Source organism: Vanessa cardui, chromosome 9 (genome assembly GCF_905220365.1).
Source record: "Vanessa cardui chromosome 9, ilVanCard2.1, whole genome shotgun sequence".
NCBI classification, from domain to species: Eukaryota; Metazoa; Arthropoda; class Insecta; order Lepidoptera; family Nymphalidae; genus Vanessa; species Vanessa cardui.
This window is the reverse complement of record NC_061131.1, coordinates 10,519,702-10,545,694: the sequence shown is the minus strand read 5'-3', so window position 1 is coordinate 10,545,694 and position 25,993 is coordinate 10,519,702. Positions and strand designations below refer to the sequence as shown.

The window sequence follows — 25,993 nt, the reverse complement described above, 5'->3', positions numbered from 1 at the left end:
AACCATTAAATTCGATCAGCATTTATGTTTAGCAATAACATTGTATATGAATTTATTTCAATGAGAACTTTGATGAAATATATAATTAAGTTTTAACAGGCTTCATTAAAAAATATAATTGAAAATAATTACAATCTTATGTTAATTATATTAATTACTTTTAAATATGCAAATATAGGGTATTTAATCTCGATATATGCTGAACTATTTATAAAAATTTTAAAAATATATCTCAACAATTCTATGTTGCAGTTGTCTGTGTGTGTGTTTTGAAATATAACAAGTTTTTTACACATAAGCCTGTTTAATAGAAAATAACATAATCATTAAGATGATATGAATCACAGGCTAAAAGTTTAGTAAAAGTATGTCATTGTATTTGTAAATTATTATAGACATTTTACAGACAAAGACTTTTGAGAGCATGTAGCAATTAGAAAATGAAATCAAAATGATTATAATTTATTGATTTGGTTTAGTTCAATCTGAAACACTGTAAGGCTAATGTGGACTGTCCTCTGTTATTTATTAAAGTGTTTAAGTAATAATTTATATGGAATGGCTCTTTTTCTCTCTTACTTTAGGTCGGGATAATTGAATTAAGAAAAAGCAGGTATTTATTTGTATTCAACTTGCCAAAATATCATTTCATTATACCAATATATATTATTAATGCAACATAATAATTTTTATTAGGTTGTAATAGAGTTATTGATATAAAAATATATTTAATAATTTAAAATTATATGAAATATTTTGTCAAGAGTTCATTTTTCTTTGTTTATAATATGGTTGTTTCCACTGCTAAAATATGAAGATTTAATTCAAAAGGTATCATATAAGGTATAAATAAAGGTATAAATAACAATGAAAAAATTGATTTTATATGCATTTAAATTTGGTACAATTTTTTTTTAAATAATTTTTATTTTTCACTATGGGCACTTTGTTTTAATGCTGATAGAATGCAGAAAACAAAGTTTAACAGGCCATCAGATTAATATAGTTTTATTGTTTAACAATATATGTGCAATGATGCCTAAGTACACACCCATAATAATTCACTTTGTGCTACTTTCACCATACCACAATTCTGTCAATGTTCAATGATATGTACAAACTGGAGGCGCGCGAAACCAGTTTCGTATATCAGATTTATAGCTTAACGGAACACATAGCCATCCTATTTCTCATATTTGTGCGTAGTTTTGAACTTTTTGCATATCATGATATTTTACGTAACGTAAAATAAAAATGGAAAATTGATTACATTAATGGCCGTTTCGAATAAACCCATGTTTTATTAATTTGTAGATCAATTACTTAATAAAACATTAAATTATATTTAATGCATTGTTTTTCCATTGTAACAAGAGATCGCGCATCAAAAACCACTATTTGAAATATTAATAAATATTATGCAATGTAACAAGTAATATTCGACTCCAAAATATACGATAATATTACTCGCATAAATAAAATAAAAGAGCTCCCATGTGATGTAGAAACTCATATTTCAATATTCAATAGTACATTTAAAAATGTATACAGTTTCGAATTTTTTTTAAATACTCCAAAACTTGCATTCGGAAAAACATATTTGATTTCATTTCATTTATGTTTTTAGGTAAAATATCGAGTATGTAAACTATACGTACCTGGGATAGAAATAAAAAGCTATAAATATAGAAAATAAACAAAAGGAAATATCCACTTGGAACATCTATTTGCATCCTTCAGATTGCGCATCCATCAACGAGGGGCTTATCATTTGTCCTGCACGGTAACAGCACTGTTGAGTGTATTGAAAAAATACATATCAACATTGTTTAAAAATGTATACAAACATGGCATAATAATTTATGGGACGTATTATAGAAAATACATGTACAATAAATACATATAGAATACAAAAATAAAAGCATTGTTTCTTTAATCATTACATAAAACAAAGTCGCTTAGATCTTTAAAGTTTATAATAAATAGACAAACTGATATAATGGTTTGTAATATATGGACAATAAAGTAAATAAACACTGATAATTTTAGAACCTTCTAATGTGACGTAAATAAACAAATTCTGTGGAATATTCATTAACAGAATTGCACCCGTGCGAAGCCGGGGCGAGTCGCTAGAAAATAATAAATAAAACAGTTTTATATTATTGTCATTTTAAATATCAACTATTTAGTAGACTCGCAAGCACACATAAGGAAGGAGAGAGCTGCGGTGCATAGGGGTCATGACAATAAGGGTCATCATACCGTCCACCGTTACGGCACACGCGTCGCCTTTACCCCCCAAGATGCGCAATGTATAATTTTTACCTGCAATTTTACACTTAATACTTTCCATATGTAATTATTTGAAAAAACTTAAATATATCGACTGTGTGTCAGTTTCTATAAAGACGTTAATAATCATGTAATTGTATATTAAATCGTTATTGTTTAACCAATGAATTATCATAATCAATTGTTGTTTAATAATGAAAATTACCCAACATTACATACAGAGAAAGTGCATTTTGTATCGTTTCCTCGATGTGCCTATCTATTTCTGTAGGTAATTTACATTAATATCAATAACGGCTAATGCAATATTATGCGTGATAATAGTCAGCCCACCAGCATTTAAACTTGCCTGGATAAGCAGTAAAGGCAATAAATAACAGGATATTTCTGATATGACTTTGTCAAAACATTCGAAAACATTAATTTGTGTTTTAAATTCATATTAATAAAATAATAAAAAATGATAATGGCAACAATAGTTAAAGTAAAAACATAAAAATAATGTATTATCTACATCAGCTTGCTTGTAAAATAAAGTATGGCTGTTATTCATTTTTATATTGAAGCTGGACTACAAAGGATGATTAATTAAACTTATGAAAAGAGTCTGAAAGGGAACGGCGGTATTGTTTCATTAGCAGGTATTGGTTAAAGCTGGAGGCCGTTTCGTTGTATGCTCAGCCGCAAGCAAATGGTGACTGGTCTTCAACTAACTCGGTGGAATATTTCTTAGAAGTCGTTCGTCTATGACTAATTCTGCGACAAGGTAATGCTTTGTCGTTTGCAATTGTTCAATTCTTATATTTGGGAAACTATTTGTTTCATTTTAACGAGGAAAATTTCCTAAATCATGAGCTTTTTATTTTTCGTAATTACGTTTCAATTAATCGGCAATTAACTATCGGATATAATTTTATTTTAAAATAACAATAGAGTAGGTACAATTATTATATAATTATAACTAAGGTTATCTAACAGCGTAACATAATTAACGATTATTAGGTTAATTAATCAATCAAATACAAAAGACCCATGACCCCACGATTAAACTTGTTAACTATTCTTATTTTTATCGTATAATACCTACATGTAATCTACGATATCGTCTGATAAAAAGTATTTTCTAGTTAGATTAGTTCTATTTATAAATATGTAATTATTTGTTTTACTGAATGAATATACCTATACCAGATATAAAGGCATGGATAATTAAACTGCGTACAAACGGACGATGTTAATAATCGAAACAAAGGTTTAATACTAATCATTTAGATTTTAGCCTATTAGTAGAGATTTATTTAGAGAAATATAAACACTTCGTCGCTACTAAAATAACATACTAGATTTATAACCTCAAATATACAATTCTAGTGTTCTAATATGTCCTCGTATCAAATGTGATGTAGCTAAACGTAGGTAAGGTAATTGCAAAATAATTGAATCTATTTAGCTAGATACTCGACTCGGCAATTAGACGAAATTTTGACAATCGTCTAAATCACGTCTCTCACACAATACCTGCGACATTTACACGTTCATATAGACCGAGAAGGTCTATAAGAATACATCGTAATGAAACCTGTATTGTTTGAAGGAAATTATGAAACAAAGCTAAAACAAGCCAATTTTGAATAAAGTAGCTCAGTGAATCAAGGCTCCGTGGCCTACTTAAACGAAGGACGCACTCAAGAAGTATATTATTTTATAATTGACTACATTTTGTTATTGGCTCAAAAGTTCCATTGCAGACCCACACTCGGGTTACCGAGGTGTATTCTTATGTTAAGACTATTTTAATCGAATAAGATTTAAAGATAAACGAACTAACTTACATTACAAATTTCTCGATTAATATATCTTTATTTACAATATAACATTAGTAACTTAACTATTACATATATGTGTAAGCTTTAATTTTACTTCTAATAATATATATTATAGATTCTTCAAATTAGCTTATTAGTCACATTTCGTAAAATTAATTCTAATTCGTTTTATTTTTTTATCTTGGAATTGGGAGGATTGGAGGCTACAGGTTTAGATTGTTATGCATAAAACCTTATGTATATGTACAGAAAAAGCAAATCGTGTGGCTTTAGAAAATACGTCCAATAGTCGGATAATAAATAAACAAAAATATATAAAGACATACAATATCTACTTCCACGTTTATCACATTAGAATGATGTTCTTAATCTGTGTTTTAAGAGTTTCCTCGTTGCTAGCAATGTTTATTTTATAACAAACATTTAGGTTGGTAGAGCCATAAACTTTTACGACGCTCATTATGTATAGATTGCGACTTGTTTTTTTATTTTTTATGACGAGAATAGTTAGTGTTCTTAGCTTTCCACTGTAACCCGAGGGTTTTCCCTAAATGAAACCTTTGTACTCTTTTAAACTTTTGAGTTGTTAAAATATTAATGAAAACAATAAATATACTATAATGTGAATTAACCTAAGTTAACAATAACGAGAAAGATATCTTTTAGGATAGTCTTTGTTTATGCCGAAATAAATTGATTCTGATTCTCATATACAAAAAAAAATTTAGGTCACTGAACAAAAAAAACCATTAAATTACTTCCTTATTCTATTAAAGTAAGAACGACAATTTAACGATTTCGCCGGAGCGTCGTTGTTTAAACAAAAGTCGAAGCGATACAGACGAACGTTAGTTCGAGAATGGTAAATATTGGAAGTTTGGCAGCGGTTTGCAGTCTGGGAGGCCGTCGAACGTATTACGGGAAGCGTTTAAAGGCAGCACACGTCACGATGGTCGTGACCTCGCCGGTTCAACGAACGCACCGCCCGTCACCGTCACAGCCCGCGCGCACTGTTCGATGCGTCAACCGTGTCTTTTTGCACGCTCTCGTCTGATTCAACGTACGATTACAACACTAATGTAATGTAGCTTCGGCTTATCAGTAATCATAAACGGATGACACGAAATCCGGTCGCATTGACAATGATAACAGATTTAAGGGGAATAAACTTGAAGCGACATTATTATCATATGTAAGCTTGTATGCAGAGGTAGCGTGACTAGATTGTAGTAATTAAAATTCATAAAGCGACATCGTTTTAAAACGTTTTGCGAACGGTCTCGGTGTCATTATGTGCAATTATGAAACGTTGTTATACTCTAACGTCATAATACACTCTCAATAGTGATGTCAGTTCACAGGTTAAAAATTCTCATGCACTCGCGCTCAAACGATAATAATTGTTTGCAAAAAACGTCTAGCTTGAGTTAGTACGTTATCCCTAAGAGCTGCTATTACGAGCTTTTTGTTATTTAAGTTTTTATTTAAAAAATATACGTAAGTTATAAAGCTCTTTTTAACGTTTCAAATTAAAATGTTTACTTAACAATTTATATAATTGACCACAAAAAAAGGATATCATAATAAAATAGACAGTTAATTAACAGGTTTTTGTGGCCAGATTGTATGGCCTAGTATTTATGAGATTTGACAATAATTCAGCTATACTGTGCGCTACTAATATATTATATTATAATACTATTACATTTAACTACTTATATTAACCACTTTAATTTTACTTCCAACATTCCGATAAAAGATTTGTCGATCTTCTAAACGCCATTTTTTTCGAAATTCATAGTGAATAAAGCTCTCGAAGAATTAAAGCACGCTAATTTGCTGTCAAATGTTGTTAATTGGCTATTTTCCTCTTATTGTTGGAATACAGTATGCGATAATGATAACAACTAAATTACTTGGTGTCGTGAAGTTTTATTGAGGTACTACCTAATATATGTTAAGTATGATATTTTCTTTTTAAATTTTTAGTAAATTAATACTTATATTTTATAAATGTGTGATAAAATTTTACAACTAAACAAAAAATCTTTGTAGTATTTGTCCTTCAATATAAACTTTATGCAGACCCTTATTCTAGCTCTCCGAAGCCGGGACGGATTACTAGTATTTAATAATTTTGATGATATATTTCAGTTGATAGTGATACGGGAAACCAATTGTGTTGTCAAATCTGCGTATAAGTATCACTAAGTTTAAGCAACTTGCTGGATATTTCTGAACCATTTACATGCCTATGTTTTAGTCTCAATTTAACTCGTTTTTAACTTTGACAAAACAAGAAGATTCACAAATAAAATGGTCTGTGCCTTTTGCATATTGTACACTAAGTACAAGAAAATATGTATATATATATGCATTGAATGAAAAGCGTAATGAAAATTTATTTTTACATAATAGTAATTCTCTTGCGCTTCAATGTCAAATGTAGTGAGCAAACTAAGTAAAATAACAACAATAATAATAATTAATCGGTCTGTTTGCATTTGAAAATCATTAACTGCGTGTACAATATTAATTAGTGTGGGTAACTAGTGAAGATTTCTTAACATTCAAATTGCAAAACTTGGCGTGTTATCGTCGACTCAACCCTATGATAGTGTACCGACTTAAGTGGGCTGAAGTCCCCTTAATGGCGTACGTTGCGGAAGCTAAGCGACGCCCCACTGAGCTACTTGCAGGTAATCCCTGAACGCGATATCTGTTCAGAAAGGGGACGGACTAGTTCCCCCTATTTAAAGACCTTGGAAAGCTTATACGCCTTCAGTTCTGCTACCATTGGACCACAATTTAAATATATGTGAAAAAACTGCCGATTAAGGATTATTAATGATCATCATCATGATAAAAACGTTGACTCGCAACTTCAGTAATAATCATTATCGTTATTTAATTTACATAAAATAAAAACATTATATTTTGATCCAGCAATTTATTTTGCGAAAGAAATTTATAAAGGCTTATTTATAAGCCAATTAAAATATACCGTCCCGATTTAAAAAAAAAAAAACCTGCTCGTAACTGGTTGATGTGATGTGAAATATATTATTAACGGTATTGAAAGAATTTATAATTAATGAAATTGTATAAATAAATATGTACTTAAATAAATAAAAAAATAGAGCTTTATATATGTTATATTACTGAATATTCTAGAATATGTATAACACATATTGCTACGAAGTGTTATATACCTATTGTAGGATAAGTACCACGTAGCGGAGGCATGACAGTAAAAGAGAATTTAATGTCGTTTGCCGTCACGGCAGTCAGCACACGAGTCGGTATTATCCCAAAGGGGCGCCAATAGATGTTCCAAATCAAAACATAGAAATAGGAAGTTCAACTGATATGCATATGTATTATCAAATGTTTTAACTTTCACTTCACATGCGGTATACATTTCTAAATGAAAGTAAAATATTTTGTATGCGGGAACTACAAAAAACGAGTAGATTGGGTCGAGGTAATTGGTTCCTGTGGTAATAAAAAAAAACTAGGTGTAGGGCTTAGCTCGAGGCGAGTTAAATCGCGTTACAACCTTGGAAGGTCACGCTTGGCCGAGCATGACTCGCCACACGCAGTACCGATATCTAGGTTTAATCTTTGTTCCTTCCATATCTTGAATTCACGAATAAGAAATATTTTATTGCTCCGTTGATAACACGAAACTGACGAAAATTTGAATTATGTAAGGGCTTAACGTTCTTTGTGCTTTTATGAAACAGTGTTTAATTTAAACGAAAATATCTCTTGAACATTGCACAATATCGCTCGAGAGCTAAACAAAAGTTAGGTAATTTCTTTTTATTAGAGTTCATTTAGTAACATATTTGTGATGCTTAAAATATAATTGTATGTGTAATTGAAATTACTCGCGAAAATGCAGTTTCGAAATTCTAATTAGGCTACCTAGCTAGCCTTGGACGCGGTCGGTGATATTTTATGTCATAAAGTATTCATTACCTTGCATTTTATATATTCCTAATAAACGTTTGCATAAGTATATATTTATTACAAGTCGTTTCCAAATATGCCTTTGCTGAAGTATCTTATAAACGGATATTTTTTGTTAAAATCGGGGCTCATTAGGAAGTAAGAGTCAGCCGACTTGAATGGTAACAGGGAACGGACGCTTTGATTAAACACACTGAATGGACAGAGATGCGACGCCAGACGTCTCGGTCACCGGCTTATGATAATAACATTGACTCATGCTTTGAAGACATCAAGGGCTTAATTACTTTACTGCGATGCCAAGACGTTATATTATTTGAATAATGGGCGTCTGTGGGGCCAAACGATGCGACGCGACGCGCGACGGTCCCCATAGTCTCGGAGATAGTACGCCGAGGTTACCAGTACGTGACTACATGCCGGCTCTTCGGATGACTCATATAAACAAACGATATGTTCTAATTCATATGAAGTGTGTCTAAGATATTCATATTCCAAAATTAAAATAATGTCTTATATTTTTTCAGGTTCCAAGCATATCAGACAAAAAATATAGTGACATTTCTAAATATGTATTATTTTTGTAGTTACATAATTAATTTTATCATAACTAAGTTTAAGATCTTTACAATAGTATGGTATATAAAGTTCGAAGAATTTCAAAAGTTCTGTTTTTTTTTTATAATTTTGTATAATTTGTGTGATAAAGTCGTATTTCCCCCAAGTTCTTGTTTTCAGATGTCGTTACGTCACAACCGAGGGTCATGATTCATTGGCCATTAAAAGATATATTCCGATAGAGCTCGTTTTATCTCGGCCGTTTCTTATTCACCATAATAGTCATAACGACTGAATATCATACCTATATTAAAATACAAAACACAAAATTACATATTTAATAAAAGATCGCTGCAAATTGGTGTCTCATATTATATAATATTTATAATGAAAATCAAGACGACAAGTAAAGGTTCTGTTGACAGGCTTGAAAACTTTATTAAGTATTGAATGTACGCTCTTAGAAAACTGCTAAATGCCGGAGAGCTTTATGCCATTGTGAGCGCTTTAAATTTATATTTCAAAAGGTACGATCATATTTTCAAGAAGTTCAACGTGCAGCGAAGCGATTAAACTTAACTTTGTAAAACTAAATAGCGGTCTGTGTAATTAACCTTTATTTACAACGTTTAATCCATGACTTCCAATTCATGCTCTGAAGTATTACTGAAATAATAATGAAACATTAATCTCCTACAAACATGCAGTACCAGATGAAATCCCAGTGGGGAGTAAACGGTCGTTGACCTGTACAACCGCACTTTAGGGAGGTTTTGGACGGACATGTACACATAGACAAATTAATGTTACATTCAATTTAGCATACCTAAGTGTATGTAAATATATTAATAACAATTTTTTTTGTGGTAGAGCTTCGTCGAGGTGCAAAGTTTTGTTTGTGTGTGTTCAGGATTGAATGTGGAGTGAACTAGTGTAAACTTCTTTGACGGTATAAGACGTGGTTTCACAGTTTAGTACAGCGCGAGAAATTACTGCATATACAAAGTTAGACTTATATTTGTTAGAGTTTCAGCCCGCCGCTTCGGCCGCGTTAAAGGTGTTATATAAGATTAATTGAGTAGTTAAGACGTGAAAGCGTAACAAACAAACAAATAAACAATTTAATTGTTATATTTATAACTACAAGTTAAGGTTCATCTGAATTTTGTTAGTTTAGGACTGCAGTTAAATTAAAATAAAAGGCTGTTAAACGTTATTAATATAATATGTACTATAATATGTATTTGTAATCATGTAGCAAATTGACTATTGCCTACATTAAGTCCAGATATTTCAATTCATTTTCTCGTCAATAGTCGTAATTGACCTGAGTTTACTGCCTAACTAGATCGGCAGTTATCGATCGTCAGGATATAGTTGTACATTGTAAATGTACACATTTCAACCCCTTTCGAAACCAAAACGTATACGGCTTTTAGAATTAAACAATCATATTTGAATACAAATATTAATTTGTAAAGCTAATATGTATAATCCAATTGTTCAATTAACCATATTGCATGTGTGTATTGTTTACTTCTAGTGTTTGTTAGTTATTTAATTAACGATAATCTATTATAAAAATGATAATGCTATAATAAAAAAATATCAACAACAAAAGCGAAATCTATAATTGCTTTTAGTTTATAAATTAGATCTGCGGAATAATAATTAAGTTAGTATTTAAAAGTATAGTTTTATAATGTTTCTAAAGTTTTAAATAAACATATTCGCGTGTATATAATTGGGTCACTAGAACTGTGTACAAGGACTCTTCCCGCGTCACGGATAACCGCACAGGTTTCATCCGACTCTAAACACGTATGTCTCTAAATTATACTTATACGCGAAGCCGGTTCAATGAGAGCATAACATTCTAAAGTCAGAACATAAATATGATATAAAAATCTTTGAGATAATGTCTGTTTATTTCCAACAATGTTTACAATAACAACAACAACAACAGCCTGTAAATTTCCCACTGCTGGGCCTAGGCCTCCTGTCCCTTTGAAGTGGTTTGGAACATATTTCACCACTCTGTTCCAATGCAGGGTGGTGGAATACATATGTATGTGGCAGAATTACTATAAAATTAGACACATGCAGGTTTTCTCACAATGTTTTCCTTCGACGCCGAGCACGAGATGAATTATAAACACAAATTAAGTACATGAATATTATGTCTATAGTATGTCTTTATCATCTCATAACGATTAAGAATATCGACTTGAAATGTATTACAGGATCATTTTTGCAGGAACGTTAGTAGACGTCGCGAGCACTCTCTGGACAATGAAGGCAATTAGTGACATATGCCGACTGCTACAGTCGACTCCGTATCCTTAGTGTCTAAGATTACTTCAACTATTGCGGTTCCACTCTCACGCTAACTGTTTTCATTTGTCTCTAACAAAACCAATTCTCCTTCCTTTTATGCACTCAAGATACATTTTACAGTCTGGGTTTGTATTAATTTTAACTATTCAACAAGCTTTTGCTTCGTAAGGTGCTGCTTAAACTTTTGTATTTTAAAATATATTCTTATGAAATATATAATACTTAGTTTTGACAAACTAACCGAGTATTACAAAAATATATATATTACGCGACGATACGATGCGTAACTGCTTCAGTGTCGTAATTACGTTGTTCCGTGTATTAAGATGTGTGCAAGCTCGCTGCGAAGCACTAGAGCGTGGAGAGGAGGTTTAAGGATTGTTTTGTGTCAATTTAATTGGAGCATCGGTTCAAATTCGCTACGTCCCGTACACAGTTTGTCAATTAGGTCGTATCGATAGTTGGTTCCCGCTAGTATTTATATTGCTCAATTGTTGAGCAATTCAACCCAGTTGAGGCGCTGATTGTATAACAAAAGACGGCCAAGTTCGGTAACATACAAAGAAATTCTTAGTTTCATATGTATATACGTACATTTTTTTTTTGGTATTTTGTATACGACTTGCCGATATGACATTATTATAATATTCTTCTTGCTTTAGTATAATCTCATTATCATGTCGGTAGCAGTCAGTTACGACTTACGATAAAATGAATAGTATCCTTCTCCATTAGAAAACATGTATATTATGTGACAATTTCAACGGTCATCGGTCAACCAGTGTAGAAGTCGATTAGTCTCAAATGTATAAAACAGTATCGATTTTTAGTCGGTGACGGAGACGGTTCAAGAGCTTGTATACAATCCCCTTATCCCAAACACTATCAAAGGATAAACTGACGGTGTCTATCCTCTGGATTCAAACATGCTTCATCCGATATTTCATCACAATCAGATTAGTAGTTCCTTAAAAATGAAATGAAAGAGACAACAACATAGAGTTAATTTTGCATTTAAGTATACTATTAGTACAGATTAGATATTTCAAAGCACGCACAGAAGGTGTGCATGTAGCACATCGGTGTGGTAAATCTATCCAAGTGGTTGGTTGCTAAGTAATTGGTCGCATCCCTTAAAGGTCTTCCTCTCATTGTTTTTTATTGACAAACCGGAGGTTGGCCAACTACTTAATCAAATTCACTTTTATCTTTCGCTGAGTTGGATCGTCTTTGTATTGTTCGCTACAAGTTTAAGAGAGTTTTGGTGACGGTTATTCTTGTAATATAATGACATCAATTAATTTTATAATTTTATCGATACAATTCATTTTATGAAGTGTAGTAACGATATAGCTTACAATGAAATACTACTAAGTATTGCAATAAACTAGTTGATTTACTGGTTAGATTATAAGGTAGTACGTTAGTATCTCACCTATTTTGTAGTCGCAGGTTCGAATTTCGAATCAGCCCAAAAGCAAAGTATTTTTTTTTTATTTGACTATTCATTCCGGACGTAGCGCTTGGTTTCTTTTTGAAGCCAATACGGGCTACGAGAGTCAGGGTATAGAGAGTGCATTTGTGTTATCTAAACAACTAAAAATAGTTATACAATCTAAATAAAGAGATGAGTCCATATACAAATTATCCATAACAGTTATTTCAAAGAAACTTCAAAACATCCACAACCATATGATTATGTAGTTATTTATATATATTCGGTTTTTATTTTCTGGAAGATGTGAATTCATCTATGCAACACAAGTTAATATAAAATGCACATGTTTTATTACGAAATAAATAAAGCCATTTTAAATTATTTATCGTTAGCCTTTTCTTGTTAAATTATTTTTTTTATTTTTTATCTGTCGGTATAAAAAGTTTGTAAAAATACCTAAAGCAGATGTTAATGTTTAGAAGACACCGAGGGAGCTTAATCTTTGCATCAAGTGAAGTTTTTAAACTCGAGGGACAATCGAGTAATCCATAATCTCCCGGGAGCTTTCCTTTTTAAGGTTGGGTCGGGGATTACAAGTATACAAACAAAGGATCTCGTTCGTTTTTTTAAATTTATTCTCTGGTTAATTAATATCTGCAAGAGTCAGCCACAACTAATTTTTACCTTTGTATATATTGTTTATAAAGTGGACGCGGAGTTAATACTATTTTATGAATGAATTTGTTATGTTAATTATTCTTATTTAAAAACTTTATAGTTTGATTAGGAATTTCTGAAGTTGCTAATTAGTATATGTTTTAAATTCAGACTAAAGCGAAAGCGAAGGTTATATCATTCGTAAAGCAAATAAATTAAATTTATTTTTAGTTATATTTAATTATGATTTATTTATTTAAATAAGTAATAATATCCTCATGTTACAAAATTACGCTATGTGATATAGGTATATATGGCTTTGTTTTTGTACTATTTTCAAATATTCACTCATGAATATAAATTAATTTCCTTTACCCTCTTTTAAATTCAATACTAAGCGAAACAAATATAATAACGCTCTTCATGTTTTCTATTATAGTTATATATGTTATATAGTTTATGAGTTATTTTTGTAGTATATATATTCGAAATTTTCTTTACGATTAAAACCATAGTTAATCTTTCTTGCCTTCTTCGCTTAGATCTTGAAGCATATTTCAGTACGAATACTTGGCAGAATTTTATTCGACTCATGCACGCTCTCACGATGTTTCCTTTCACTATCACGAGCTTAATTAAACACATAAATGAAGTATATGAAAACTGATAGGTGTTGTCAGGATTTAAAACCGCGATCTTCGCCAGCTCCCCGTTTTCGATTCAGTGACTATGTCGATTCGAGGAAATGGTATTAACAAAGCTTTGAAATATATTATTAAGTATTATATTTCAAATATAATGAATGTTATCTAAGCCCGACGGAAACTTTCTCGGTCTCGATGTAATTGTTACATATTTACGTTATGTTACGAACGATTTCAAATTTTTCAAATTTCAAATTTGAGACACTTTTATTAGCTATTTTCTCTTCAGCGGTAGTCGTGTATCACGTAATACGGTGTTTAATCATGTTAAACATGTAATCATTTTAGATTGACACAGAATTATATGTGCTTTTTTTGCCACGTAATTGCATTCGTGTTTGTATTTAAAACAGAAATGAGTAATACATTTTTTTTAAATGCATATCTTTATAATTCATTACCTTTAAAATGTACGTAGGTACATTTAAAATGTTCAACTATGTACATAACTTTCGTTTTAATGCAAAAGTAGAATAAATTTTCATTATCAGACAGAACGCTTTGTGGAATAGTATTTACAGAGCATATGCTTAATTAAAAAATTCAAACTTGGCAAAATAAAATTTATGAAAGTTTTTGCATGCTTTGCTTCACATAATTGGACGTTGCCTCTAGGTGCAGAGCAAATGTAGTTGTCTGCAAAAAATATGAGCAGACAGTATTGTTTTCGTGAATATTGAAGAGGCATTGTTTTAGTTTTTATAACGTAGGTATGAAAATAATTAATATACTTTTGATACGTAACGGTTATACGTTCAGCTGGAATGTAATGGAGTTGTAGATAACTATACTAATATGTATTATATTTGCGAAAGTATATAATGTCTATCAGTCTGTATGTTGCTTTTTCACGTCCAAACAGCTTAAATGAATTTGATGAAATTTTATAATTGGCGAACTTAAACCTCAATCAAGGACATCTTACTTTTATGTATCTACTTAACGACCGATCCTTAAAAAGCGATTAAAGCGCCGACGACTAAATGTAGCTGTAAATATGATGAACTAGTTTCCTCGCACGTGCAAGGGAAGGGAATGTGTGGATTTCTCTACCCCGGACAATGTGTATTCAAAGTCGGTTCAGGAGATAAAACGCGAAAGAGTAACAAACAATTACTCTTTCGTATTCATATATCAATTCTGAATGAGGATTGATAGCTTCTCGCTAACAGCTCCATTATCCTGATAAGCAGTTACTTTTTATGTGTATTGAGGTCGGTTTTTATGCAAATTTCTAGCATAATACCAGTTTTTTTAATTAAAATTTGTTATTAATTCGTCGTAGTTATAAAGTCGTATACGATAATTATCTACACGTGTAAATTAGTTCGCTATCAGCGTAACGCGCTACATTACGTTTATGACCGTAATTTTTCCAAATAATGTTTATCGCGTTTAGTTTGAAAAGCATTTATTAAAACATGTCTCCCTTTGAGAGGCAATTTCCTCGATCGCTGTCAACGCGTCGCATCCGTTAGGAGAAAAAAACTGTTTTCTGTCAGCTCAGGATGAAAAGTTCGACGGCCTTTTTACAAATAAGTTTTGAATAGCGAACTAGAACATTATTTGACCTCAAACAATACAATTCAGCTACAATACTTATTCAAACTAACAGTTGACAAGTTGTTTTTAATCAATTTAATATACTTATTACGTATTTTGTATGGTCGGAATCTCTTCAAACAAAAAATCGGGCAAGTACGAGTCGGGACTCGCGTACGAAGGGTTCTGTGCCATTATATTGACAAAAAAATCATGTTCGTCATACGAGAGCTTCAGTAAACTTTTATTATATTCTGTTTTATAGTATTTTTTGTTACAGTGGCAACAAAAATACATTATCTGTTAAATTTTCAACGGTATACCCATAACGGATCATGAGATACAACTACTAAGTTTAAAATACGCAGTGAAGTCAGCCTTACTACTAAATAAATACTAAATGTATATATTTAGGCGTTGAAACGTGTATGAAAGGATTTAAAAAATAAATAACATTTATTATTTCATAATAAACTGATTTTATGATAAATATTAATAAATGATATTTGTACAATAAAAGGACACAACTAAAACAACAAATTGGATGCATTTCTTTTTGGAAAAGTAGATCCATAATTAAATAAAAACGGAAAAAAAGTCGTATTTAATTTTGTCTTTATTTAACATTTAAATATTCAAATATACACTGAACACTGCTCTGTTTTATTTCTGAATAATATTAATTAGTTTATTATGAGGATGATGAAAGGACCTGTATAAGAATCGGGTTTTTATTTTTTGACTTTGATTTAAACGTGAAGAAACCTGTGATGTGTTATCAGTTCTATCGATATTAATAGTTCATTGAATTTATTAAACGAAATAATATGCTAAAAGATTAAATGTTATTTAAATCAAAGGCAATTAATGTACCTTGCTTTATAGGAGCAATTAAAAAAGCCGTTAGTGAAAATTAATCAAGATAAATTGAACTCAATGTCGACGAGTCGGCAGTCTTAAACGAATACTATTTTTAGGTATTATTTTATCGCTAATTTACACATTCCTTTATTATCAACAGCCCGTGAATTTCTCAATGCTGGGCTAAGGTCTCTTCTCCCTTTGAGGAAAAGCTTTGGAGCATTTTACACCACGCTGCTCCAAGACGGGTTGGTTGTTACACGTGTGGCAGAATTTCCTTGAAATTAGTCACATCACATAATTACGGACACAAATGAGCATAAATGAACTACATCATTAGTAATACATTAAATAAATCGTTCGTCGAAGATAACGAAGACCGTGACTATTCTTCGTTATGTCTAGTGGCTAGCTTCTAAGGCTGCAGCCTGAGTCCGGTCAATAATTACCGTGTTTTACTGACATGGAATTCCCAGAAGCAACGGACTTTGGAATTTACACTTTTGAATTCCCTACCTCGTGTCCCGTAGAGCACGTAGTTTTTGGACTTACGTCTGATCTTTCCGCTCTTAACGGATTGCGGTCCTATCAGATAAAGAAAGAATATAAACCTGTGCACCAGTGTTTGCTTGCACTCAGCCTTATTCGTACGTCGTACGTAACTTTACTTCATTGTGAGTGTGCTTGTAAAAGCCTACTTGAATAAAGTTTATTTTGATTCTAATTTTTAATATTTATGTACACAAACAGATTGCTAATTTTTTAGAGTTAAAATGTTTTTGTTTTTTTTTAATTTGGATTGAATTTGAATAAAAATAATGCTTAGTTTTATTTTGCTCTGAAAATAAAACACTTCTCTACTACTCGTTCATCAATATACATATTTCAAGCCGCCATTTTTGTTGGCATAGTTGGAAATTTCTATCTGATTGATTTTTATGTAGTTACGTAAAATACATAAACTATAAAGCTTGAAGCTTTAAAAAATAATTGCTGACATATAAGTGGTACTCCATGTATTTTAATATTGATACCAATGGCAAGGTAAATAGATTATTTAAATCTTAATCAAAGATTTCATACACCGATTGATATCCACAACATTGGTTCAACTAAATTAAATGGACTGTTTTGGTAAGCGATATCTTTAAGTTTCAATTAGTAAAGAATAACTGCATAAGAAGACAAATTAAACTACGAAATCGTATTTTGAAAATCGAAATGATTTTCGAGCGGTAATTCTTGGCAGCTCAATCGATTGAATATTTTGATTCTATTGCGTTGGCCAGAAATCGAAACCTTCATGAAATTGGCTCACACATTAGCTCAATAATAAGCCGCCCTCTGAGAACGGCGACAGGAACAAAGAGTCATAATAAAATCAAAGTCACGCGCTAACTTTACCATACAATATCACAATACACATTATGATTGTCACATTGTAACGAGTCGATTGTTATGTTCGCCGGATGCAGAGTCTTATCGGGTATCTTAGAATACTTGATGGCTAAATACACACAATGAACCTATATCGATCGTGTCGATAAATATACAAGATACATGTTACGTATTATATGTGATGTACAAAACAATCGTACCTACTTGACATGGTTATATAATTTTACTATTATTCCGTTTGTAATCTTGTTTTTATCCAATTGTTTTATAATTAATATAAGCCAGTTTGGCAATTGAGTCTCTGTTACATAGATAAAATAACTTATTTTTTATTATATAACTAGCAAACGACAGGCTATTCGTCATGGTGACTGGCTTCAATTATTTTAGACCATTTGTTTCTAGATGTTTCTCCAAATGTTATTTATTGTAATCGCATAAGACCTTAGATTTCAATCGATTGTTTAAATTTAATAAAAAATATTTTTTTCTTATATATGTAGTATTAGAAGCAATATTTCATTATATAAATATAAAAATAAATTCTCAAAAGAATTTATAAGTAAATTTAGGTAATATGTTAATATTGATATGGTGATGACAACTCGTGAACCTAACAGGTTAATAACCTTGCATGTTTAGCGGTTGACATCCACGATTCTTTGTTCGCGATGTAAACACAATGAGTGTTAAATGAGACGCGACGCTGTACTGACTTAGCTTTTGTGCCCGTATCCAGGCGGCTTGCGACCCACTAACCCAGTGACACGACACTGCGAAAAGCTCCGAACATTTGAACAAATAAATGAATGTAAATATCGGCCCAGCGTCGACAAATCAAGTGTTGATAAGTGATTAATGGTCTTGTTTATTAATATATATAATATAATTACGTTTTTGATCGTTTATTATTTGTATGATTTGTGAAATGTTTCAGTTAATTACTACATAGTCTATATACTTAAATACTTATAAACTTTAATAATTAATATGATAAAATATTTCTATAAAAAGCGTATCTTAACTTGTTATATTTTTTAGAATTGAAATTTAATATAACAAGTGTTGTAGATAAATGCATCTCGTTTTGAGGGGTTATACGATTGCATTACTGTGCCTTTTTACAGTAAAATATGAAGGATTACAGGATTTTAAACAGAAGTAGATAAATGTACGAGTTCGTACATATGAAAACACAATTTATAATAAAAATACCTCCTTCTTAGTATGCGCGTGGACTAAGTGTCTTGCAACAAAGAAACACAAAGAGTTTGCCTTTTATAAAACAGCAGTGAATAATGGTAGCATCACTCTAAACCCTCCCACTAAAAGAGGACTTACATAGACGTACAGAGTGGAATCTTAAATGTAATTTTTCCCTTATGTACGCTTCGCGGAAGATATTTTGATAATGTACCAAATGCACGTTTCGAGTCTCTGTCCCGTTACTCGATGACAAAACCTCACTGTAAACTACAATATCTATTTCTTAGCGGTGAGCAGAAAGGTCAACGAGAATGTATTGGCTATTTGGTCGAGCTCGGCTACGTGTCCTGAGTAAGTACTATCGTATAAATTCTCAGCTTCCGTATAAGTATGTGGATACACTATCCTTTTACGTTCGTTAAATAAATAAACTAAAATTGATCGTTGTTAACATCGATTCGGACTGTTTCAGCTATTCAAGATTTGCTTTTATGTATAGGCTTATATTGTGGCATTCTCGGAGCAAAGGCAATACTCATAATTCAATTGGTTCCTCCCCCGCAAGCTACACCGGTTCGATTGTGAAGTTATAGCCCGTTTAGTTAATATCTTGGAACTGATTTAGTGTCTTTCCTTTCGATGTTTTGTACGATTTTTTTTATGAAGAAAAACATTTTCACATTTAAACGTAATAAAACGTCTCTTTCGGATTCGGGGTTCGTCATTGCTCGGATAATATTTTATTTATAATGTCCTTTTTTATTATCATTTTGTTATTTTTGTTATGTATAATAATGTAATGATATTCATGTTATGTATGATATTATGATAATAAATGTTCCATTAGTGATGTTTGTAATGTATTTTATAATAAATGTCATTATTACAAACGATGTGTCAACACACGTGCAACGCACATGTGCATCGTCCCAAAGCGACGCATCACATGTGACATATTTTTACCCGACTGCCAAAGAAGGAGGGTAATGTTTTTCGAGTGTATGTAAGTATGTATGTATGTCTTTTCCTTTGTGACCTCCTGTAGCCTAAACGGCTTGATGGATTTTGATGTATGAGGTATCGTTAGATTTGTCTTGATTACGGGAGTGTCATAGGATACATTTTATCCTAAAAGTCCCACGGGATAAAGACATAATAATATTTTTTCTAAATTTCCCTTTAAAAAAATATGTATGCGGTATCATTAGATTCATTTCAATCACGGGAGTAATTAATATAGGATACGTTTTTTCTCAAAATTCCCACGGGAACATGTTAATTCTGCGTCAACGCAAAGTTTTACTCTTTTTTTAGTGTGCAGTCGGGTATTTTGTTTTTTTTAATAATACATCGATATGTTATTTGTTAAAGATGTTTTAACATCATAAAGTCATAGAATCGTTGAATATTCTTATATTTGAGTTTTAAAATTATAATGGAAGTATTATAAGAAAGCTTTAAATTTCTAAAGTATGTATAAAAATAAAACGAAGAAAAAGGACTAAGTAAGTAGACAATGCTCTTATATTTTACGAGGTTACTTTGTCTTTGAAATGTTCAGTGAGTAGGTGCAAGAAATAAGTCTTAAATTCAGTCGTAGTATTCGTGTTCGAAGCTACGTCGATTGTCTTTAACTAGGAGTTTCGAAAAGTTTATAATTAATGTCAGGGAAAAATTTATCCTGAGAAAATCGAATCGTTCGCCCTGCCGTTTAATCAACGCCCGTGGACTAATGACGACCGACTCTTATTTCTTTACTCTGAACTTTAAAATTTACCCACCACTGTATTATAATAAAAAGTATAGTAAATAACAAAAAGTATTCAAATATATTTGAGCATTTTACATCTTATCAGGTCTTGGATCACAAGATATCATATGATTTACACTTACAAAGTAATGCCGTTTGCAACAATTGTAATTCATTATAATATAAAACACTTATTTATACCAAAAAATACAGAAGCAATACACACTGAACATTGTTACATATGTTAAATACATGCTACTACAGTCATTACACGTTATGAGAAAATTATTAATGACAATTCATAAAAGATACTGTAATTGATTTGATATAATACAATATACAATTAATATTAATGCAATTGAATAATATTAGTTAATATTTAAAAACAGACAACATGTTGACATACTAAAGATTTTGGAAAATCAGCAAAATTAAAAACATGTTCAAATATAATATTCATAAAATACTTATTCAAGTAGTCTCCTACAGTTTTACAAGCACTTTTAAATCATTTTGCAGGATTAAATTGAAAGCCCGAATCACCGGTTCGGAATGTATATTCTACTGAAAAGAACCGGCAACAAATTCAAATGTACTTATCCCACATGGAAATCAACGAATACTAACATGTTTTTTCATCATCTATTCAATCATGTATGACTTATAAGCCCTAAATATTAATGTGTTTTTATTATTACATTTAAATTTAATAAAAGGCAGAGATAAATGCATTTTGTTTACGCTTACCGATTGTAAGCTTTGGATATATGTATATATATTGATACAACTATACTATAACATAAACCAAACAATGTACATATAACATTTAAATCATGAATAATTCTAAGGAGAGGCATTCAAATTGGCCCAATTCAATCCACCGGAAAGGAGTCTCAGGATTATTATTGTTGATTCGAAAATGAATTCATTGTGAATAAATCTTGAGTAAAAGATTTAATCAAGGAACTATAACTCTAGGATTATTTTAAGACAAAAATTTAAGGCGTTCTAATTTTATCAGTTTTATAGTGTCGTCGTTCTTTGATTATAATATTGTCACAACCGTTTTCGGGTTATAACTAGTGATGTTATAGTACCAAAGTGTATGCAAACACAAAGTGTATTCCTTCGCTCTCACAATTCGGAAATGGTTCAGCGCAGGAATAACGGCCTTACGTGCTTTCGAGGACACGTTTGTATAAACACTCAACTACCAAAGTCTTCGCTGTTAGAAATTCCTTAATCTAGATCTAGAAAATCAAGAACATTTTATTGACATAAACGCAAGGAACGCCTAGAATCTATAGTCCCTATAGATTATATAAAAGAGAGTTGTAATTTAAACCTCTTCCGGTTAGATTATTGATTATTTTTATGTTTAAAAATATTCATAAAACAAATTATTCATATTATTATATAAAATATGCTTCCCACTGTAAAATATTTTGTGTTGCAATGTTAAAGGTGGTTTTAGGTCTACCACAACCTGGTGCGAATGATTGTTGTCTGCAATTACGCCAGATACCATTAAGTTATATGAAATAAATTCATGCAAATAAAATATTATTAAAAAATTAATAACTAGATACTAATAAAAATATGTTCTAAAAATTTATTTATGGCAATATAACCACTATTAGTCAATTCGTTACAATATTCTTTATATAGCTTATGATATATTTTATTGCTTTTGACTTATTTTAAGGTTTCAAATTTTTAGGTAATGTTTTCTACATTTTCCCTTTATTTCGTTTTACACACGCCTTTCCAAATCCACATCTTCGCAAAGTTGTGAACAAAAACTACACACGCATTTAGGTGATTAATTGTTGGATAAATTCATGGATAATTTGTTTTTGTAACATTAGTTTAGGAACGATACGCATACGACATAAACGTAAAACATTTTTATGCTGGTCAAATTTTGTGTCAGATCCATGCCCATGTACGTTTCTTTAAAGTCTGTTAACGTGTACGAAAGTACGAAATGCGAAGTATTAACTTCGCCTCGTTATACATACGTATGTGAAGAAAATAACAGAATATGTAACAGGTTAACAGCAAATTAAAAATCAAACTCATTATTGACAACAGCTTCAAATAGGACGACAATGATTTTATACTAGAGGCCAAATGCTCACTCTTCTTGTAATTTTCATCAACAATGAACTACATGTACATGTTTGTTCCAGCATCTCGACGGCTCAGCGAATACGTGGAGCACTATGAGTCACTGGAATACGACGCGGACGCGGTGCACACACAGCACAAGCGCACGCGTCGCTCGATTGACCCCCCCGACCTGCGCATCAGCTTCCGTGCGCACGGGAAGCACTTTAATATGCGTCTGCGGCGCGACCTCTCAGCATTCAGTGAGGACTTTAAGGTAAATATATGTTAATGTTAACGTTTTAAGCATTCGTATACAACAACAAACAACAACAACAGCCTGTAAATTCCCACTGCTGGGCTAAGGACCTCCTCTCCCTTTGAGGAGAAGGTTTGGAACATATTCGATCACGCTGTTCCAATGCGGGTTGGTGGAATACACATGTGGCAGAATTTCTATGAAATTTGACACGATGTTTTCCTTCACCGCTGAGCACGAGATGAATTATAAAGACTAATTAAGCACATGAATCAGCGGTGCTTGACTGGGTTTGAACCCGCAATCATCGGTTAAGATGCAAGCGTTTTAACCACTGGGCCAAGCATTCGTATAATTATATCAAACCTAATGTGTAACGAACTTTAGCTGTTTGAAGAAACTATAATTACCCTGGTCATTGTTTTCCTATTCCTAAACTTAATATGCTGGATAATACATTAGAAATATTATATATATACTATAAATACAGTATATTAATGTTCCATCTGCTGCTCAAGCATCCTCTGTTTTGTGGATAATATTTGGTGCTTACCCCATCAATCTCTTCTAATGCGGCATGCTAGATACAAATTGTAGGTGACAGGTTTTCATCCGCTATATGTAGGTTTTCTAATGATATCGGCGCCGAGCATGAGATGAATTATGAACAAAAGAACACCAATGAAGCTTATGAAAATAAGGCCATCACGGTTCAAGGCATGCATTTAGCTAATGCATAATAAAATGAACATTGACATATGTATATTGTAGGTGATTACGTAGAGGATTTTCGTTTGTATTATCGTAAGCGTATATAACTTTAAGGCTATTCTAGTTATTACGCAGAGGGTTTAACTATTTGCGATTGGAATTAAAAACAATTTCAAATAAAATAATAATAATTTCTACAATATATTGATAAATATATGAGATGTATGAAAATTCATGCTTAAATATAACGTTACACTCACGGATTCATTATTAAAAAAAAAAAAAACGAATCTATCATTGCACTTCTCTCGTAATTTCAGTCATAATAAAAGCATTTAAAACAGCAAAATTCAAATGGGTACATTAAAATGGCTTTTTACCTTAAAAATTCAGTTACCGAACTATTCTCTAGCAACGGCACACGTAAATTGCCCACTTATAATGCGAAATTCACGCTCCGTGAAGCCCTATTGCACGACCGGAATGGAGCTGCATTCGGATAGCGAACACTACCTTCGCCGGTAGCCCGGGTACGCAGGCAATAAAGCTATCCGATTTTCGGTTACTCTCCGGAGTGATATTTAAAATTTAAATGCGAGCAATGAAAGAGCTAGTAAATTGGAAACATAAAGACCACAATTTGCAGTCAGCTGTGCAGATAATAAGATTAAATGGACACACTGCGGTTACGGCCGTCTTCGTCTTTTGTTCTTATTTATGAGATTATTATAAAAAAATTAAATATTAAAAGATAACTAGTTTTACCTCAACTATTGTGCCATAATAAACCTAGAGCATAATACATACCATACATACATTAAGTCGGTAGACGGTTTTTATATACCTCTGTATATTGTAAATGCTAAAGGTAACACTTTCTAATTTTTTAAGGACCCCCTTATAGATAAATTTGTAACAGATGCGCTATTAATGACACTACTAATATTATAAATGTAAAAGTAAATCTCTGTTTCGCTTTCACGACTAAGCCACTGAAAAGATTTTGATGAAATTTATTATGGAGAAAGCGTAGGTGATTTTTAATTCACCCCCTCCGGGCCGATATAAGGTTTTTATGCTATAAATTTTTCTAAGCTTTGCGCGGGCTAAGACGCAGCTATATCTAGTGTATATAAGGTATACATGCATTTTTTTATTACAAATGTTTTTGCTTATAGGTGGAAGGTTCACAGGGGCAACTGCATGAAGTTGAAACATCGCACATATATCAAGGCGAAGTTGTTGGTGAGTACATATTTTATCTCTCATTTCGGCTTAGACACGTTTTTCTTTCCTAATGAATATGTTGTTCATAACAAAATACATACATACATACAGTAGAACGCCAATTATTTGAGTTAAACGGGGCCCGGGGCCGATTCGTATAATCAGACATGCTATTAAAGAAAAACGAGCTGTCACACATAGAATAAACTATTAAGTTTAACAAAATCTTATACAATAAAGCTCAGTCGAACATATAGATCGAAGTAAGTTGCAATCCCATCAAGCCTTAAAAAAATTCAAAGCATAAAAATTACTTGAATTTACGTACGCTTAGATTGATTCGGCGTTCGGATAATCGGCGTTCTACTGTAGCAAAAGCAGTGTTTAGTGTAAATAGGTATAAAAATAAGAAATATTTATAATTATACATCAAAATATTCCAGGAAGACATTTTTGTATGTGTACGTGTGCTTGGAACATTTCAGTAAAAAAATTAAGTGAACGTCCTTAAATATACAGAATTGGAGAAATGTAGGTGGAGGACTTATGTTGATGATGTTTTTAAAAAGCAATAATAAAATACTGCAGCGAGCAAGCGGTGTTATAGTTGTTTTGCAGTAGGTATGAAGATTTGTTATCGGACGACAAGATAGGGACAAACTTTGCAGATGACATGACCCAGCTCCACTTGTATTGTGCAAATAACGCCCGAACACGACATTATCTTTATACAAGATAGATGTCCATTGTCTACCCTTCAAAATTACTCCTCCGACCAATTGTGTTATCATAAAAGAGATTTCATATCACTAAACAGACCCTGTGGTGTAAGATGAATCTCCGCGCCATTAGTAATTCCAGGAGAACACCAAAACATATTCCTTTTTGCAATTACGGCGTCAAAGTCTCGGCTAATTGGGAGCTTTCGACGGCCACTTGACTTTTAATGTTGGTACGTACGCCGAATACCGACATCCGAGATCTCAGCTCGCCTACCTTGCGGATGTTATCTGTTAAAATAATTACTTTGCTGGAAATTCAACAAACATTCCTCGTCTGAATATTTTCAGGAGTTATTCAAAACAGTCCTTTGCGGGCGAAACAACGAAATTTAACTTTGAGTTCTTTCGTGTGCTGTAT

General features: G+C 31.9%; 1 protein-coding gene across 1 annotated transcript in view; it reads left to right on the top strand.

Moving 5' to 3' along the window:
- Positions 1-25,993, top strand: part of LOC124532237 (disintegrin and metalloproteinase domain-containing protein 10) — a 67,440-nt gene that overhangs the window by 1,255 nt on the left and 40,192 nt on the right. The window contains exons 2-3 of the mRNA XM_047107015.1: positions 22,740-22,933; positions 24,805-24,871. Of these exons, the coding sequence (XP_046962971.1) occupies positions 22,740-22,933; positions 24,805-24,871 (261 nt within the window). The remainder of the gene's footprint in view (positions 1-22,739; positions 22,934-24,804; positions 24,872-25,993) is intronic.